The sequence below is a fragment of the Zophobas morio genome, unplaced genomic scaffold (genome assembly GCF_036711695.1).
Source record: "Zophobas morio isolate AGI-343-1 ecotype UQ-CSIRO unplaced genomic scaffold, CSIRO_AGI_Zmor_V1 ptg000011l, whole genome shotgun sequence".
In the NCBI taxonomy this organism is placed as follows: domain Eukaryota; kingdom Metazoa; phylum Arthropoda; class Insecta; order Coleoptera; family Tenebrionidae; genus Zophobas; species Zophobas morio.
Window position 1 is genome coordinate 20,035,958 of NW_026972116.1, and position 20,084 is coordinate 20,056,041.

The following is a 20,084-nucleotide window of genomic DNA, read 5'->3' on the forward strand; positions in this document are numbered from 1 at the left end:
CGTGTAATGGTAAGGATGCAGTCTTCTCTCTTGAAGGATACGATGAGTGGTCGATCTTGAACATCCACTAATTTGCGCTACGTAGAGGACACTTCTCCTAGGATCCGCTTCCATGTTTCCTAACACTTGCTCTTCAGCACCTACACGTACATTCCGTGGAGCCCCAGCACGGCCTTTCCGACTAGGTTGAAAAGATCTTCTCTTGCTCGATGTAACAATCGGTGAAACACATGTTGGTCTGGGTGCCGACGATTATTCACGGGGTTCTAAGAAAATGACTTCTAATACCTGCTCTTCGGTAGCTACTCTATGTAGAATAGTAATAAATGTATTATTTGCCTACGATGAAATGAAACAGCTTCTCTTATGACATGTACAGCCCAGTTAAACACAATTTAACTAGAATGGCAGCAGAAATAACTTCTGTCCCATGCTACTTGCCTTAAAGTAAACCTTGACGTCTCTGTGTACATTAATCAGTCATCTTTGGCGCAGAAGCGTCTCTTCAGGTCAGTGATAAACTTCGTGACAGTTTATGACAAACAATTGTCAAAATGATTAAATTTATAACCACACTTCTGTTTCCTTTTGTTGACGGAGGGGGATTCGGAAAAAATTCATTCAACTTTAGTATTACCCGATTTTTTGTTCTTGGCATAGGTAACTTTGAACATAGAAACGTTCGGATATAAAAGCAGCCTCTCTATTGGTCAACTTAATCGCCTTCCAGTTCTCACACGGTTAAAGCCTGGACAATTCTTTTTGCGAATTACGGCACAGTTCGGGACAGGGAACATGTCATTCACGGGAATGGCGCGAATTCTGGGACACCCTGTATAAAAATAAATTTGTCACATTATATATGCTGCCATTAAAATTCACAACATTTAAATTAATTAAGTGTAATAAAAGAAAGATTTAACATAAACAAATAAGTAAATGATGTGTTTAACATATCCCTGAATAACAAGGAAACTAACAATTAAATTAAACATTCGAGGAAAAAAACAATACTGCACTGATGCTAATTTGTAAGTTCCCCGATTACTCAATCGCCTCTCTTTCACGTTCCATCTTTTTAGTGATTTAATTTCCACCTACGAAAAGAAAATTCATCTCAACGGAATGAATAATAAGATATTTTCAGTTTTTACCTCACTTTATACACTTATTATGCACAATTTGACGTCACTGTAATCATTTCACCTTGTATATGTTATTGTATTAATTGATTTGCTATGTTTTTCGTTCGGTTTGTAAATTATTCATTTGCGCGGTCAATAATACATTATTTTATAATTTATACTGTTTATTTAAAAATTTTATCTCATGTTCGTCCATCTTCGAATGAACATCTGTCATTTAATATTAAACTGTAGTCAATAACTAATTTGGAATTTTGTCAAGTTTCGGTCACGCAAAAAAACAAATAAACTGAGGTATGTAATTAACTGATAAGTAATGAAATAAATGCAAACTGAGTTATTTTCAATGATAACTAAATTAAAGATGTAGGGTTCACACCATCACAACACTTTTCTAGTTTTTTATAATTATAACACTCGTATAAGTGTTTTTTTATTACCAGTCTGAGTGTATCAATTCACCACTGGTTTTTAGTTGTTGTTTATGTTCCTGTTTCATTCTTCTTTCAATAATTCCTTCTTGGAAATTTTTTGTAAAAATGAAATAATTACATTTATGCAACCAGTTATACAGACAATCGAACAGGTGAGAACAATCAATGAGTTTTCAAAAAGTTCTAATTCTATATTTTCCACTGATTTTATTTTGAGATTTTAAGCAGATATCGTTTTCCATTTTTTTAATGATTCCACTTTTAGAGTTTTCAACATTCAAAAACTTTTTAAAAATAACAAATACTTTTCACGTTGTACACCAACAATTTTTGACTTCTCGGAATAAAATAATATAATGGTGGAGGCGCAGGGTCAAAAATTCCACCACCCAGGTGAGTACTTTACTAGCTTAATTGTGTTTCGTAATAGAACTGGTGTAATTTATGTTTTCAAGATTGGTAGTCATTTCAAATGTCACTGTCAAACAACAAATAAAATAAGCGCCAAAAAACGAAATAATATTTTTCGTATACACAACGAGATTTATTCGGCAATAAATTCTGGAGGCTAAATATAGCGTGTTTATGGTTCTGGAGCATAATTTTAGAAATATTGGATACGAAAGTGAAATTTTTTCAATATTAAACAAATTGCCATATTTCAAAATTGCAGGAAAATGTATTTGGCTCATTTTCGAAAATAGTCGAAAAATGATCAAAATTTTTATAAGGGGGTGGTTTTAAAAAATTGGAGTGTTTGGAAAAGTTGTGTAAAAATTTACAAAAAATTCTTGACGCGCTTATTTGTGAAATATAGCGTGTTTATAGTTCCGGAGCAAGATGCGTGAAATATTCGCTTGAAAAGTTTTTTTTTTTCAAAATTCTAAAAATTATCTTATTTTAAATGGCGATTCTCGAAAAATGACAATAATTATCGAAGAAATGAGGCTGAAAATAACTTCTAGAGGTCGAAATCTACAAGAAAATGTCTTTGGCTAATTTTCGAAAATTGTCGAAGAATAGTAACAATTTTGATACGGGAGTAGTATAAAAATTGAGCTTTTGGAAAAGTTGTATAAAAATTTCATAGATCTCGACGTGGCGATTCAAAAAATGTTGCGTGTTTATGGTTCCGGAGCAATATTTTCGAAATATCCGATTTCATGGTCAATTTTTTTCCGAAATTTTAAAAACTGGCATATTTTGACTGTCGATTCTCCATAAATGACAACAATTATCGAAGAAATCAGGCTGAAAATACCTTCTAGATGTCGAAATCTACAAAAAAATGTCTTTGGTTGATTTTTTAAAATGGTCGAAAAATGGTCGAAATTTTTATAAGGGGGCAGTATTAAAAAATTGGAGCTTATGGCAAAATTGACAAAAAATTCTGGTATATATATCTTGTTTATAGTTCCGGACTAAGATTTTGGAAATATTCGCGTCAAAAGTTTTTTTTTTTTAATAATTCTAAAAATTATCTTATTTGAAATGGTGATTCTCAGAAAATAACAATTATCGAAGAAACGAGGTTGAAAATAATTTCTAGAGGTCTAAATCTATAAGAAAATGTCTTTGGCTAATTTTTGAAAATGGTCGAAAAACGGTCAAAATTTTCATAAGAGGGATATATTAAAACATTGGAGTTTTTGGAAAAGTTGTGTAAAAATTCACAAAAAATTCTGGTATATAGATCTTGACGCGCTGATTCGTGAAATATATCGTGTTTATAGTTCCGGAGCAAGGTTTTGGAAATATTCGCTTCAAAAAATTTTTTTTTTTCAAAATTCTAAAAATGATGTTATTTCAAATGGCAATTCTTGAAATATAACAAGAATCATCGAAAAAATTACGCTGAAAATAACTTTAAGAGATCGAAATCTACAAGAAAATGTCTTTGGCTATTTTCCAAAATAGTTGAAAAGTGGTCAAAATTTTTATAAAAGGGCAGTTTTAAAAATTGGAGTTTTTGGAAAAGTTGTGTAAAAATTTGCAAAAAATTCCGGTATATAGATCTTGACGCACTGATTCGTGAAATATATCGTGTTTATAGTTCCGGAGTAAGATTTTCGAAATATTTGCTTCAAAAGTAATTTTTTTTCAAAATTCTAAAAATTATGTTATTTCGAATGGCGATTCTTAAAAATAACAGCAATTATCGAAGAAATGAGGTTGAAAATAATTTCTAGAGGTCGAAATTTACAAGAAAATGTCTTTGGCTAATTTTCGAAAATGGTCGAAAAACGGTCGAATTGTTTATAAGGGGGAAATATTAAAAAAATGGACTTTTTGGAAAAGTTGTGTGAAAATTCACAAAAAATTATGGTATATAGATCTTGACGCGCTGATTCGTGAAATATATCGTGTTTATAGTTCCGGAGCAAGATTTTCGAAATATTCGCTTCAAAAGTAATTTTTTTTCAAAATTTTAAAAACGATGTTATTTCAAATGGCAATTCTTGAAATATAACAAGAATCATCGAAAAAATTACGCTGAAAATAACTTTAAGAGATCGAAATCTACAAGAAAATGTCTTTGGCTATTTTCCAAAATAGTTGAAAAATGGTCAAAATTTTATAAAAGGGCAGTTTTAAAAATTGGAGCTTTTGGAAAAGTTGTGTAAAAATTTGCAAAAAATTCCGGTATATAGATCTTGACGCACTGATTCGTGAAATATATCGTGTTTATAGTTCCGGAGTAAGATTTTCGAAATATTTGCTTCAAAAGTAATTTTTTTTCAAAATTCTAAAAATTATGTTATTTCGAATGGCGATTCTTAAAAATAACAGCAATTATCGAAGAAATGAGGTTGAAAATAATTTCTAGAGGTCGAAATTTACAAGAAAATGTCTTTGGCTAATTTTCGAAAATGGTCGAAAAACGGTCGAATTGTTTATAAGGGGGAAATATTAAAAAAATGGACTTTTTGGAAAAGTTGTGTGAAAATTCACAAAAAATTATGGTATATAGATCTTGACGCGCTGATTCGTGAAATATATCGTGTTTATAGTTCCGGAGCAAGATTTTCGAAATATTCGCTTCAAAAGTAATTTTTTTTCAAAATTTTAAAAACGATGTTATTTCAAATGGCAATTCTTGAAATATAACAAGAATCATCGAAAAAATTACGCTGAAAATAACTTTAAGAGATCGAAATCTACAAGAAAATGTCTTTGGCTATTTTCCAAAATAGTTGAAAAATGGTCAAAATTTTTATAAAAGGGCAGTTTTAAAAATTGGAGTTTTTGGAAAAGTTGTGTAAAAATTTGCAAAAAATTTCGGTATATAGATCTTGACGCACTGATTCGTGAAATATATCGTGTTTATAGTTCCGGAGTAAGATTTTCGAAATATTTGCTTCAAAAGTAATTTTTTTTCAAAATTCTAAAAATTATGTTATTTCGAATGGCGATTCTTAAAAATAACAGCAATTATCGAAGAAATGAGGTTGAAAATAAATTCTAGAGGTCGAAATTTACAAGAAAATGTCTTTGGCTAATTTTCGAAAATGGTCGAAATGTTTATAAGGGGGAAATATTAAAAAATTGGACTTTTTGGCAAAGTTGTGTGAAAATTCACAAAAAATTATGGTATATAGATCTTGACGCGCTGATTCGTCAAATATATCGTGTTTATAGTTCCGGAGCAAGATTTTCGAAATATTCGCTTCAAAAGTATTTTTTTTTCAAAATTTTAAAAACGATGTTATTTCAAATGGCAATTCTTGAAATATAACAAGAATCATCGAAAAAACTACGCTGAAAATAACTTTAAGAGATCGAAATCTACAAGAAAATGTCTTTGGCTATTTTCCAAAATAGTTGAAAAATGGTCAAAATTTTTATAAAAAGGCAGTTTTAAAAATTGGAGCTTTTGGAAAAGTTGTGTAAAAATTTGCAAAAAATTCCGGTATATAGATCTTGACGCACTGATTCGTGAAATGTATCGTGTTTATAGTTCCGGAGCAATATTTTCAAAATATTCGCTTCAAAAGTAATTTTTTTTCAAAATTCTAAAAATTATCTTATTTGAAATGGCAATTCTCGAAAAATAACAAGAATTATCGAAGAAATGAGGTCGAAAATGACTTCTAGATGTCGAAATCTATAAAAAAATGTCTTTGGCTAATTTTCGAAAATGGTCGAAACATGGTCAAAATTTTTAAAAAGGCACAATATTAAAAAATTGAGCTTTTAGAAAAGTTGTGTAAAAATTTACAAAAAATTCGAATCTACAGATCTTGACGTGCTGATTCGAAAAATATAGCCTGGTTATGTTTTCGGAGCAAGATTTTCAAAATATTCGCTTCAAAAATAATTTTCGTTTTCAAAATTCTAAAAATTATTTTATTTCAATTGGCAATTGTCTAAAAATAACAAGAGTTATTGAGAAAATGACGCTGGAAATAACTTCTAGAGGTTGAAATCTACAAGAAAATGACTTTGGCTAATTTTCGAAAATGGTCGAATAATGGTCAACATTTTTAAAAGGGGGCAATATTAAAAAATTGGAGCTTTTGGAAAAGTTGTGTAAAAATTCACAAAAAAGTCTGATGTATAGTTCTTCCCGCGCTGATTCGTGAACTATATATATATATAGTGTGTTTATAGGTCCGAAGTAAGATTTTTGAAATATTCGCCTCAAAAGTTTTTTTTTCAAAATTCTAAAAATGATCTCATTTCAAATTGGCGATTCTCGAAAAATAACAACAATTATCGAAGAAATGAGGCTGAAAATAACTTCTAGAGGTCGAAATTTACAAGAAAATGTCTTTGGCTGATTTTCGAAAATGGTCAAAGTATGGTAACAATTTTTTTAAAGGTATTCAAGTATTCAGAAATTGAGCTTTTGGAAAAGTTGTGTAGACATTTATAAAAAATTCGGGTATTTAGACACCGGCGTGCTGATTCGAGCAATATAGCCTGTTTATGGTCTCGAAGCAAAATTTTCGAAATATTCGATTTTATGGTCAAACTCTTTTTCAAAATTTTTAAAACTGGCATAAATCGACTGGCGATTCGCGATAAATGACAAAAATTATAGAAAAAATGAGGTCGAAAATAACTTCTAGTTGTCGAAATCTACAAAAAATGTCTTTGGCTAATTTTTGAAAGTGGTCGAAAATTGGTCAAAATTTTGATGATTTTAAAAAATTGGAGCTTTTGAAAAATTTGTATAATAATTCACAAAAAATTCTGGTATATAGATCTTGACGTGCTGATTCGTGAAATATAGCTTGTTTATAGTTCCGGAGCAAGATTTTCGAAATATTCGCTTCAAAACTAATTTTTTTCAAAATTCTAAGAATTATCTTATTTCAAATAGCAATTCTCGAAAAATAACAAGAATTATCGAAGAAATGAGGCTGAAAAAAACCTTTAGAGGTCCAAATCTACAAGAAAATGTCTTTGGTTAAGAAAATGGTCGAATAATGATAACAATTTTTATAAGGGGGCAGTATTAAAAAATTGGGCTTTCGGAAAAATTGTGTACAAATGTACAAAAAATTCAGGTATGTACATCTCGACATTCTGGTTCAAAAAATGTAGCCTGTTTATGGTGCCGGAGCCAGATTTTCGAAACATTCGTTTTGATGGTCAAATTTTCTTCAAAATTCTAAAAACTGTCAAATTTCGACTGGCAATTCTCGATAAATGACAAAAATTATCGAAGAAATTTGGTCGGAAATAACGTCTACATATCGAAATCTCCAAACAAATGTCTGGTTAATTTTTGAAAATGGTCAAAAAAATGTAAAAATTTTCATATTCAAAAATTTGAGTTTTTGGAAAACTTGTGTAAAAATTCACACAAAATTCTGGTATATAAATCTTGACGCGCTGATTCGTGAAAAATGCCGTGTTTATAGTTCCGGAGCAAGATTTTCGAAATATTCGCTTCAAAAGTTTTTTTTTTTTCAAAATTCTAAAAATTATTTTATTTCAAATGGCAATTCTCAAAAACTAACTAGAATTATAGAAAAATCACACTAAAAATAACTTCTAGAGGGCGAAATCTACAAGAAAATGTCTTTGACTAATTTTCGAAAATGGTCGAAGAATGCTCACAATTTTTATAAGGGGACGGTATTAAAAAATTGAGCTTTTAGAAAAGTTGTGTAAAAATTTACAAAAAAATCGGATTCATAGATCTCGACGTGCTGATTCGCAAAATATAGCCTGTTTATGTTTCCGGGGCAAGATTTTCAAAATATTCGCTTCAAAAGTAATTTTCTTTTTCAAAATTCTAAAAATTATTTTATTTCAAATGGCCATTCTCTAAAAATAACAAGAGTTATCGAAGGAATGACGCTGGAAATAACTTCTAGAGGTTGAAATCTACAAGAAAATGTGTTTGTCTAATTGTCGAAAATGGTCGAACAATTGTCAAAATTTTTAATACTAAAAAGAGCTTTTGGAAAAATTGTGCAAAAATTCACAAAAAAATTTTGTGTATAGATCTTGACGCGCTGATTCGTGAAATATAGCGTGTTTATAGTTCCGGAGCAAGATTTTCAAAATATTCGTTCAAAAGTATTTTTCAAAATTTTAAAAATTATCTTATTTCAAATGGCAATTCTCGAAAAATAAAAAAAATCGAGAATTCAGTTATCCGATTTCACTGTCACTAATAAAATTTGATCTTGTGATTTTCGTTTTGTCATAACCCCTATAAAGTCAAAACTAGTGTGGACAATATGAAATATATTTAAAGCAGATAACCAACGGGAAAAAATATAAATACTTATTCTCAATTTCTTAGTACAAGCTTAACTTCGACTGTTTATGTTTATACTTCGAATGAATTCGACTGTTAGCATGTTCAGATTACAAGCATCAGCGCTTAAAAGAAAAAGAAATTTGATTTTGTCTCCTCAACTCAGGGGAGAGGTCTGATTGATTAATTATTATTCATAGTCAGTTCTTTTCCCAAAAACACTCATAAATTTGAAAAACACTTCGGCAAAATTGTACGATGACGAATAAATTTTGATTAACGATTTACCATGCTTTCAATAACCTTAAAATGTTTGCAAGATTTCACAGCAATTGGTTTTTTGCAATTTCAAAGTTAAATTGTAAACTATTGAAAAAAAAATCATTTTTTGTCCAAAATTCTGGATCCCACGGGTAAAAACTCAACACGGATTCATGAATCGCACATTCAGGAGCATGTTATTTTATAAAATTTAAAAATTAGTATTTTTTCAATACCATATTGTTCATTTATTACAAAAAAATAAATAAAAACATGGAGCTACGTCAAATAGAGTACGAAAAGGTGACTTTCTCCAAACGGCTACTTATGGCGATTCACCTCTTCTTTCCGAAACAAACTTAGGAACCCGATTTTTTTTCATTTTATTTTTTTTCTTTGGTAAAAATATCCGTGATGATTTACTATCAATTATTAAAATCGTTCAAATTGAGCTTTTGGAAAAGTTGTGTAAAGATTTACAAAAAAATTCGGATTCATAGATCTCCACGTGCTGATTTGAAAAATATAGTTTGTTTATGGTTCCGGAACAAGATTTTCGAAATATTCGCTTTAGAAGTTTTTTTTTTCAAAATTCTAAAAATTATCTAATTTCAAATGGTAATTCCTGGAAAATAACAAGAATTATGGAAGAAACGAAGCTGAAAATAAATTCTAGAGATCGAAATCTACAAGAAAATGTCTTTGGGTAATTTTCGAAAATGATCGAAAAATGATCAAAATTATAGGGATAATATTAAAAAATAGGAGTGTTTGGAAAAGTTGTGTAAAAATTCACAAAAAATTCTTGTATATAGATCTTGACGCGCTGATTCGTGAAATATAGCGTGGTTATAGTTCCAGAGCGAGATTTTCGAAATATTCACTTCCAAAAATTTTTTTTCCAAAATTCTAAAAATTATCTTATTTGAAATGGCGATATACGGAAAATACCAACAATTATCGAAGAAATGGGCTAAAAATAAATACTAGAGGTCGAATCTACAAGAAAATGTTTTTGGCTAATTTTCAGAAATGGTCGAAGAATGGTAACAATTTTTATAAGGGGGCATTAAAAAATTGAGCTTTTGGAAAACGTGTGTAAAAATTTACAAAACAATCGGGTGTATAGATCTCGACGTGCTGATTCGAAAAATATAGCTTGTTTATGGTTCCGGATCAAGATTTTCGAAATATTCAATTTGATTATAAAATTTTTTAAAAATTTTAAAAAGTGACAAAATGCCAAAAATTATCGAAGAAATGAAGTCGAAAATAACTTCTAGATGTCGAAATCCACAAAAAATATCTTTGGGGCAGGATTGCAAAAATTGAACTTTTCGAAAAGTAGAAAAATAGTATAAAATAAACAAAATAGGACACTCAACCCTGCGAAAATTGTTCTTGGTCTTTAATATAAATATTATTTTCTTATTTATTTACATATCGCATTTTGTAAACTTCTATTTAAATCCTTCTGATAAAAATCCTTACCATAAGAATTTTTTTTGTGTATACATTTCCGAAGCCGGATTTTTTTTGCTTTCCGTTTTTCGGTTTTCAATACCTTTTTTGAATTTCGATTTGTTATAATTTGTAATTAAAGACTTTTGTATATTTTGTCTGAGTTTATAATTTTCTGGCACTCTACAGCTCGTAGCATACACAAATAAAGATTTCTTCTCTTCATGTGTTTGACGTATAATTTTTGGGTTTCCTTACACAATTAATTTTTGAAACTGCTCTGACATTCTTCTTGTGGGTTAAGATTATCGTGTAATCGTAAAACCACAATCAAAATTTGTTTAGTCATCCATCTAATCAACGAAATTTTGTCTGATCGAAAATTCATGACGTCATCACAAAAAATATATTAAATTTTTTAATTAATCTGACGCAGCAGGAGCGTAGTGGTACATTTCATATATCAAAATTTCTAATCTAAATTAATCTCTCTATTGACTTTACGTTCTGAAATTTATACTATTTATATTGCTATATAGTTAGCTGTTACTTATATGCAATGGCGGAGGCGCTGGGTAAAAAATACGCACTCTAAAAATTCATGTTTATAAATAAGTAATAAACCTTAGAAAAAACTTAAAACAAACATAATATTTCTTGAATAAAATATATCAACATGCAATAATAATACACAGTAACAAGACTGTTACACAATCTGTACAATTACATTGTATATATGAAAACAAACAAAAAAATTCACATTTTTGATCAATATACAGGACGTATCAAAGTATATTTTATATATTCTACGTACACCTATAACTTTTTGAACTTAAAAATCAGTTCGGAGTTGTCCTCAAGAGGATGTTCCCTTTCTTTACAATCATGTGACTACAACTAAACTGTTGGCACGGTTTACAATTAGTAATTACTTATTTAACACGACTTAAGTAATTTGTACACAAAAGTAAATGCTTCTGATTAATTCAATCGAATCATCTCTGGCCCCCTTGATATGTGCAAGTCAAACTGCCTCTTCTAACATTTCACGCGATTCTAATAAAGTTCAAGCCAGATGAGTATGAATTTCAAGGTCACACAACAGTTAACCCCAAAATCGGTCACAGATGGCTAGTCAACCACAATATCACCAAATATCACAGTTTAATAATTACAAACCAGTAGAAATCAACAACGTCCCCGCTTCAGCCGGCGGCGTGTCCAATTCATGACTATGTACAAAATTGAGTGGGTGTTTTTTTAAAATACTGGGATCTAAATTAAGTACCGGCGGCGTTGTACCCGGACTGGGCGTAACCGGAGCCACCAAATTAAACTTATCGTCGATACAATTCATTACATTCGCGATTTTTTGGTTGTTGTTGCAGGACTTCCGCTTCGAGTGAGGTAGCGCGTACTTTAACTTATTCCAAAAGTAGGGGTCCCCCCACTTCACGTAAGTGTTAGTCTTCAAGTAGGCTTTCAACTCGTCGTCCAACTTTTCGACGTCGACGTCACCGTACAACACTATGATAACCCGCGCCCGTCCTTCCGTCATCGCGTGAGTATGCGCAGTACGGAACTCCATTTTGCCCCAAACACTTTCGAGGAAGTTGGGGGAAAGCACGACTAGAGTCCTACGGGAGTTCAAAACGGAATTTGTGATTTGAGTGGAGATCATCTCCCCTGGGATGAAGTGGCGGTAGTGGAGGCAGAGTTTGTAGGGGGTTGAGCCACCTTCTAGCACCGGGAGAAGGTTCTGGATGATGAAGTCTTCGTCTTTGTGGGAGTAGCTGACGAAGGCGTCGTAATCTTTGTCTTTGTCGAGCTCCTCTTCGGTGACCCAACACAGGCAAAGATTGCGAGAGTACAACCAGATTTTTATTGGTTCCTGGTAACGGTAGTAAAGTACTAGTAGGGTTGTAAGTAAGAGGCCTATTATGAGGATGGGTAGGATGATATTGGCGATGCGCAGTTCGTGGCAAAGGTCGTTCTTGTTTAAGTGGATGAGGCGCCGGGAGGTGTTGTAACACAGAATGTCACGGTTATCAATCTAAAAACATTTTTTTTGTTTTACTTTAAGATATGACTTGAATTGTCTGAGTTGTACTTACCACTTTGCTGTGTTGTCTTAAGAAATTGGTGAAATTGACAGCTTCACACTCACACCGCCACGGATTATGGTCCAAAGTCATATTCACCAAGTATGAACCATTCAACTTTTCGAACACCCTATAATCCAAATGCTTGATTTTGTTGTTGTCTAAGTGTACCACCTACAACAAAAACACTATAATTAAGGCATTCAACTAAAATCTTGTGACTGTACCTTCAACTGTGACGGTAACCACTCCACCTTTTCGATTTTGTTGTCCGACAAATATAACCTAGTCACGTTCTCATATCCAGTTAAGTTGGCATCCAGCCCACTCAACTCATTTCCTTCCAAGTGAACTTCGGTTTGGTTAAACTGTAACTTGACCATCTGCAGAGACTCAATCTGGGGAAACTGAGCCATTTTTTTGTTAGAACAATCCAAAATTAAAGAAGTGTCAAAAGGTCTCCAACTACAGGAACAGTTGTCGGGGCAGAAATCTTCTTCGTCAATTTTTTCAAAACTACACAAGAGTAAGCTCTGTGGAACCATTTTAATAGGCACATCTTGAAGCTCCGGAGGATTTGCACAATAATTCTCGGTCCTTATGTCAAACATGACCTTGATTTTAGGATCGAGATCATCTTGAAAATACTTGACTAGGTTTAAATTGTAACAGTCGCAGTCAACGGGATTGTTTCCAAGAAAGATGACTGTTTGTGATTGCTCACGTGCAGAGTAAGCGTCTTTGACGTTTTCGGTCATTACATCTAAATGTTTGAAGTCGACGCTAGTTATTTTGTTGTTTTCTAAGTTAATGCTAAGTTTGGGGGCAAGAGGTATTAGATGACTCAACTGCAACAAAAAAGTTAGACGAATTAAAATAAATAAAATGAAAACTTACAGTTATGTTTGTGATTTGATTGGAACTCAGGTCCAAAGATCTCAGACGGACCTTGTTGTACAGAGTGATGACGTCACCGATTTGGGTGATTCGGTTGTGACTCAGATTGATCGTTTCAATGTTGACCACGTTGTCAAGAGAAGTAAAGTGGGCGTTGTACTCCCCTGTATAGAAATTGTGAGACAAGTCGATCTTCTTCAGTTCAGCGTTATTGTCGAAAGCTCTATTGTGTATTGTGACAATTCGGTTTTTCTGAAGAAAAATTTCTGTTAAGTCTGTCAAATCCTTAAAGTCATCCACTCCAATACGCTCAATTCGGTTGTTTTGAAGGTGCAAAATTTTCAGTTTCTTGAGTGAGGCAAAACTTTTTCCAACTGTCTCGATATGGTTATTGTCTAAATAAAGTTCCTCTAGAGTACGAAGACCCTCAAATAACCCTTCCGGTAAACCCTTCAGTTTGTTTCTCCCCAACTTCAACTCCTTGATGTTGGGCGAGTTTTCAAAAACACTCTTCGGGATATCGTCAAGCTTACAATTCGTCAAGTCGATATCTTTCACGACCGGTAAGTTCGAAAAAGCGTAGTCTTGAAGCTTCAAATTCGGGTTTCCTCTCATCGCTATCAACTCCAGTTTGGTATTGTGGCTGAAGGGGTCCGCCAGTACGCTTTTCAACTGATTCTGGGACAAGTTCACCCTCGATAGATTCATCAAACTCTTAAACGCCCCTTCCGAAATATTCTCAATCTTGTTCGCGCTCAACTCCAGCGACTTCAGATTCGTCAACCCTTGGAACGTCAAATCGTCAATCTGCGTCAGATTATTGCTCCACAAGTGCAAAAGCTCCAGCTTATCCAACCCCTTGAACAACCCTCCCGGGATACTCTGGATCTTGTTCTCCGACAAATCCAGCGACTTCAACATCGGCGTGTACCGAAACAGCCCCTCCTTCAAGCTAACCCTATTCAGCTGCATCTCCAGCGACGTCAAATTCGGGGTATTCGCGAAAACGTCTTCCTCCATGTCCACCAGCCCGTCGGCGTTCAGCTGGAGCGAGTCCAGGAACTCCAAACCCCGAAAATACTCCTTCGTCAACGTCACATTCGACAAATTAGAGCTTCCGAACTGCAGAAACTTGACTTCTTTTAGCGAGAAATGGTCCAGCACCTCTTTGAACCCGTTGGTCGGTAGAGGGCAGAACCTCATTCGGAACCTCTCGATCTTGTCGATCGTGATGTTGGGCAGCAAATTCACGTTAAATTTTTTCAAATTTGAGGCGCAGTCGATGAGGATTTCGATATTGTCTTTTACGTGGATGACGAATTCGCTGACATCGTCGAAGTTCGAGGGGCACTGGAACTCGACCTCCTGGACGCTGGGGAGGCACAAGCAGTTGTCGTTGTGGTTGCATTCTATGGTGGAGGCGGCGGGTTTGAGGCAGAAGAGCAGGATGAGGATCAGACACGCATTGTTCATGGTGGTGGCCTAGAAAAAAAGAAGCTTGAGTGGGGTCCCACAAGGGACTACGTCAGGAGCACTTCTTTTGTTATAAGGGTGTCGTTCCAGCGTTATATGAGAACTGAGTACTTACGCTGCTGCTAACTTTCTGTGCAAATATGTGAACAATTTCTAGTCCGGGTTTAATTTTGGACTGTTTACACTGGAGTGAGATAAAACACTCGCATCTTACGAATGCAGACTTGTTATTTGCGGTATCAGATGCTTGTAAGTGCAGTGTGGCACTGATACTCCAAGTAGGGTCAACTGGTTTTAATAAACATTGAGCAAACAAGTTTCTTGTGTGTAAAACGAAAAAACATGGGTATGGGGAGTCCCAGCGGACCGAAATGGGTACGCTGTGACGTGTTTTCTGGAAATTTTAGCAATGCAATTACTGTAATTATATTTTTATTGCAAAATTATCATCTAGGTTTGAATGTACGCATATCAATGTTATCATCGTCAAGTAATTTATTTAAGACCTTTGACCTTTCGAGACATAGTCTACTACAAGTTTGTGTGGGCTCATACGAGTAGGGAAATTCCAAGTGGTAACTTTTTCCGACACAAATAACTTATATAAGAAGACGAAAAAATATAACATGACTTCGATCACTTAATATTCATTTAATTACGTTGCATCACCATTGGCTGATTGGCGAAGGTTCTCGTGGTTTTTCCGTCCATCTTCTGGTGATTGAGTTCAAAGTGTTTGAAAGTCCGCCAATTATTACATGTCGTTTTATCAAAAATGATCTTTGAATGACTTTAACCAATGAAGAAGTTTGCGGTTAATATAGTCGTGTTGTACCAATGGTATACGTTTAAGGTTCCCATATAAGCAAAACCTTGAACTTGTATGTATGTTTGTAATAAACAATATATAATTTTTTAAACATAAATTCTCAGTACCGTTTAATATTCCATGGTTCAGACATCTGTAATAGATTCCTATTAACGACCTTGCACAATAAATCATAATTTCCATGAAACTGCATCACTTTTATATATAGTGGTGTTTAAAAAGTGCACTCATTGTGTATACTAAAATTATGACAAAAAGATCTATTAGGTCTGAATTCATCGAAGTTTTTTAGTATTTATATAGACTGCGTTAATGAGCTAGATACACTCCAACGTTTGTGGACACTTCAAATTTGTCTGTGATTTCCAAATGACGCCAGTCACAACATAATTAATTATTGCCTTATTTCCACAAAACTTCTCATCCTCACTTGCTAATTTCGCATATTTAGGCACAAAATTTGCATAACTACATGAGAGCCACTATAACTATATTATTCAAAATAGCCTTGAAAAATTATTGGTGTGTAGTACTGCGGAATTATCATCTGCGCCTCCTTCCGACCACGGATCGTTTCTTCTTTTTGGGAAATGTCACCCACAACTTGCCAAAAACTCAACGCGAAAGGTGAACGACTCGAAGACAAAACAAATTGGAACTTATTGGTAATGCTGAAGGTATGCCGGCACTTATTATTTGCGACCGCTGTGTCGGATTTGGTGAATCAGAAAGTGCTCAACGATGCATTTATTATAATATTATTATTTTATTCGAGATTATTTCAAATGAGAGGAAGTCGGTTTACGCTTCAGGAAGCTGAGCAAATTCGGCGAGCTGCTTAGGGAACAAAAATTTAGACAAATTATTCATAGGCGAGTAGGTTGTTATTATTTTGGAGCGTTTCTGAAATCGTCAAAATCGGGCCAATCAAGCAGAACTTCCGAAAAATTAGATGTGGATTTTTCAGCTTCCGGTATTTTATTTATTAATAATTTATGTATATGGTTTTATCTGTCACCGAGTTCGCGCGTTTTTCCTGTCGTACAAAAAACCTTGCCGCAATTTCCCTTCATTGAATTTTCTCACAGGTTCAAAGTATTTAACGATTTAATGCCATGAAAACCCAAACTGAGTTAAAAGTGCACTTAGATTCAGTAAAAATACAAAAAATGGCCAACGATTTCATTAATTGTAATTAAAATTAGGTACACGTATTGTTCATTAAGCCAATTATAATAAAGATTACTAATTACGGGCTAATTAGTTTTTAATTTAAATCAGCTTTGATAATATTGTTCGACAACGATGTTGTTTGGTTTTACATGTACATGATGTCCCAACGATTTGGTGACATTTATCGTGCACTAATAAGATTTCTTTGACGCGGTCTAATAACTCATTTAGGAACACAATTAATTTCAAATACACAAGGTTACACACAAAACTTGCGTTTTATCAATGGAACATCCTATATAATTACGGCTTAAGATGACGTGTCGTCTCGCCTTACCGAATGTAACAAGGTTTAAACATATTTATACAAGCTGATTAAATCTGCTATCAATAAAAGTTTACTTTGGGATCAGTTCAAACATATGTATATACAGGTGTCCCGTTTGAAAAATACGAGAAAATAACATAAATCAAATAACGTTTGTGTCTGACATCATGTTCTCCCTCTTTAATAAAGAATCTAAGTCTATAAAAATATACACAGTGTTGCTAAAAAATGCAGACCGTTGGAACACTTAAATATTGATATAAATTGATATTAGTAGCGACTTATCTGTGAAACTTCTAATCAAATATGACTTTGACACACCAGACCAAATAATACGACAATTTACGCTTACTCTGAGGCACAGGATAATAATTGTAGCTGTATTTTTTAGGGTATCTGGTAGTTTCCTTTATTTTTGCATTCATCAAACAGGTATTAAAATATTCAAAAAAATTCCTATTGCAAGCGCGATCTCTTTTTCAAACGATTATTATAAGTAAGACGTAGTTGTGTTCAAAGATCAGAGATTTTCGACCTATTATCATTAACAACTGTTCAATCTCTGTAGTTACGCACAAAATATCAAAACAATTGCATCACTTTCAAGAGATGAAAAAACCCTAGCAGATACGCTTAAAATATACACTTCGGGTGAGCAACAAAATTCGTGATAACAGTTGGCTGTGTTACAGAAATGGGTTAAAAATTTGAATTCAAACGTCAAAACGAACAACTCCACGTGATCACGAATCATGTTGCTCACCCATTCTGTATATATTTATACAGTTTTAATAATCTACTGATTTCATTACCGCCTTTCAAAGAAATTGTATATTATATGTAGAAAATTTAATGCGAGCATTAACCGTACAAGAATTATGCATACTGACCTATTTTGAAAGTATCAAAATGGTTTATATAAATATTTTTAAATGATCGAGAGAAATTATACTTCCAAAATTAGTTTCGAAATTTGAAAATCCATCAAATTAGTTAATTAATTAAGACAGAAGATAGTGATACTTAATTATTCAAAATTAGATTATGAGATGTTTATTTTTAAAATGGAAATGACATGTAATTGAAATAATTACCACCTAGTTGCGCAAAACTTGACGTTTGTATTTCTTGTATTTGTACTGCGTCTTTGTCAATATGTGCAGACACTGAGGTCAAAGAAACATTGTCTAAGATTAATATAAGTAAATTGTCCGGGGATGTACATTTTTGGCCGACTTTGCTTTTTCATTAACACCGATTTACGTGTTTTCTGTGAAGTCTTTAAATAAAAGTCCCACACAAAACTGGCTTCTCAACTTTTTTTAGTTCAATTGTAATCATAAATTGGCGCGATGTTTTTAAAACAAATACTTCTTCTTAACTTAAGTTAACTTATGACTTAACAAATCACCCATTAAACTACCCATCAAACAAAAAAACAAGGAATAACACTCACTTCTAAAACATCTGCACGCCAACTTCTGCTTTCCAACTCATTCACATGAAATCATTGAAATCACATTTCTCGGAAATCAACAATCCTCCATATTGCAATTAATATTGCAATTAGCAATAATAATTAGAAACCACACGAATTAGCTTTCACAACGAAGGCAAAATGTTAGGACTATTTGAAAAATTCACATTTCTTTTGAAAATGCCCGCAAAAACGAAAAATAATTTTGACAGACACTTGTTTAGTCTACGCGATACCACTAACACCATTCACTCTATTGGAAAAATAAAACTGGCGATGATGACATGACTTCGAGTTAGTGACGTCAGAAGCGGGTAAACACGACTCTCTCTCCCCTCCGTTTAGATATCAAACGAAATTGAAGCTCGCAGCGGCGAGCACAGACGCGAAAGAAGCCGAACAGAACAGGATCCAACTTTCACGAAATGCTCATTAAAATTGGAATCAAGTTTTTGCAGGGTTTCGCCATACATTTATTCCGAGAGAAATAAAAAAAGAGGAGTTATAAAACGCGTGTTTAGCGAAATTAATGATAATAAACATTGGAACAGATTTTTTACGGCGATGATGGTTTTATTGATTGGCAGATTTTTGTATTGCTGGTGGCATATATTGCAAAATTGCAAATTAGAATTAATTAAATTTCACTCGTTCTGAGGTGTACAGAAACTTAATTGTGACCTTACTGTGTTCTGAGAACCTTAAGAAAATTATGTAGGCAATTTCAAGTAGTCGATAAAGTAAATCGGCTAAGTGTTAATTTGGTAAAGCAGACTGTGGTTTAAAAAAGATAAAAAATATATTACCGAACCGAAGTATGTCTCATCTTGGGGCGTAACTTCAATTCAGATTTGTTTAAAATGTCTCTGGTTGACGTCATAAAATTTTCTGAGGCCACAAATGTCTCACTTTTAAAATATAACGATAATTATAACGTTTAGTGTTTCTAGAATTTTATGGCAATTAAATGAGATAATCGAAATTTTTTCCATCTAAACAGCATTAAAAGACGTGTTACATGTCACGCTTTCAATTAGATTTACTTACTAATATTTATTACTGATTGAAGCAAATTTTAGTATTGGTAATTCTGAATTATTGGTAGCCATGCTAGAATGTCAGTTAACAGTTGTCAATTTTGATATGAACACGCCTTGAACTGTGCTGATTGGTCGAAACAATGGCAGCTCCTGATTTATTAGTGTCATAAATGTCAATTTTACAATAAATACCGTTGTTCGCAATCGGATATCGTAACCTAATTAATTAAAAACTGAATTATTAATAATACTGTCATCATAATTGCACATTTTTACTCTCAAGAAAGTTAGATTATGATGATATTAGTGATTATTGACGAATCACCATCACAACGAGGCGGCAAAATTCAGAAATATCAAAGCCAACTTGATGCACGATTTTTATAATCGCTCTGTGAATATGCAAATGAAGAACCGATGAACGTGCGTTTTATTTGTGGTTTTTGGTCATATTTATATCTGTGGACGTCAATAGAAATTTAATTAATGAGGAATGCTGGAAACCGTTAGCTTAAATGATATTTTTTATGGTATATGTCAGCGGTCCATATATCAACTTGATATATGATATACGTATACTGTGCATGACATGCATTTACATTTTTAGTCGGTCCTGATCCACTATGGTCATATTCAAATTGGTGTTGGTCCACAGTGTGGATTGGTCTGCTGTGTAGTGAAAACTGAGTGATGTTCTGGTATCTCTGGTTCTTGGAAATATTGTTAGACGTTGTTGATGTGGTAAA

The 20,084-nt window shown here is 33.1% G+C and overlaps 1 protein-coding gene across 2 annotated transcripts; it reads right to left on the reverse strand.

Annotated features, from left to right (window-relative positions):
• Positions 1–10,611: 10,611 nt before the first annotated feature.
• On the reverse strand, positions 10,612–18,574 carry LOC135127173 (protein toll-like). Of its 2 annotated transcripts, none has more exons than XM_064053549.1 (5): positions 18,278–18,574; positions 13,019–14,500; positions 12,349–12,969; positions 12,134–12,295; positions 10,612–12,072 (listed from the first exon to the last, which is right to left on the reverse strand). In XM_064053549.1, exons 2-5 carry the CDS (start codon positions 14,489–14,491, stop codon positions 11,191–11,193), a joined length of 3,138 nt encoding a protein of 1,045 aa, XP_063909619.1. In that variant the 5' UTR covers positions 14,492–14,500; positions 18,278–18,574; the 3' UTR covers positions 10,612–11,190. The 2 variants fall into 2 exon arrangements, with proteins under 2 accessions (XP_063909619.1, XP_063909620.1); XM_064053550.1 differs by lacking the exon at positions 18,278–18,574 and adding an exon at positions 14,607–14,881.
• Positions 18,575–20,084: the final 1,510 nt, after the last annotated feature.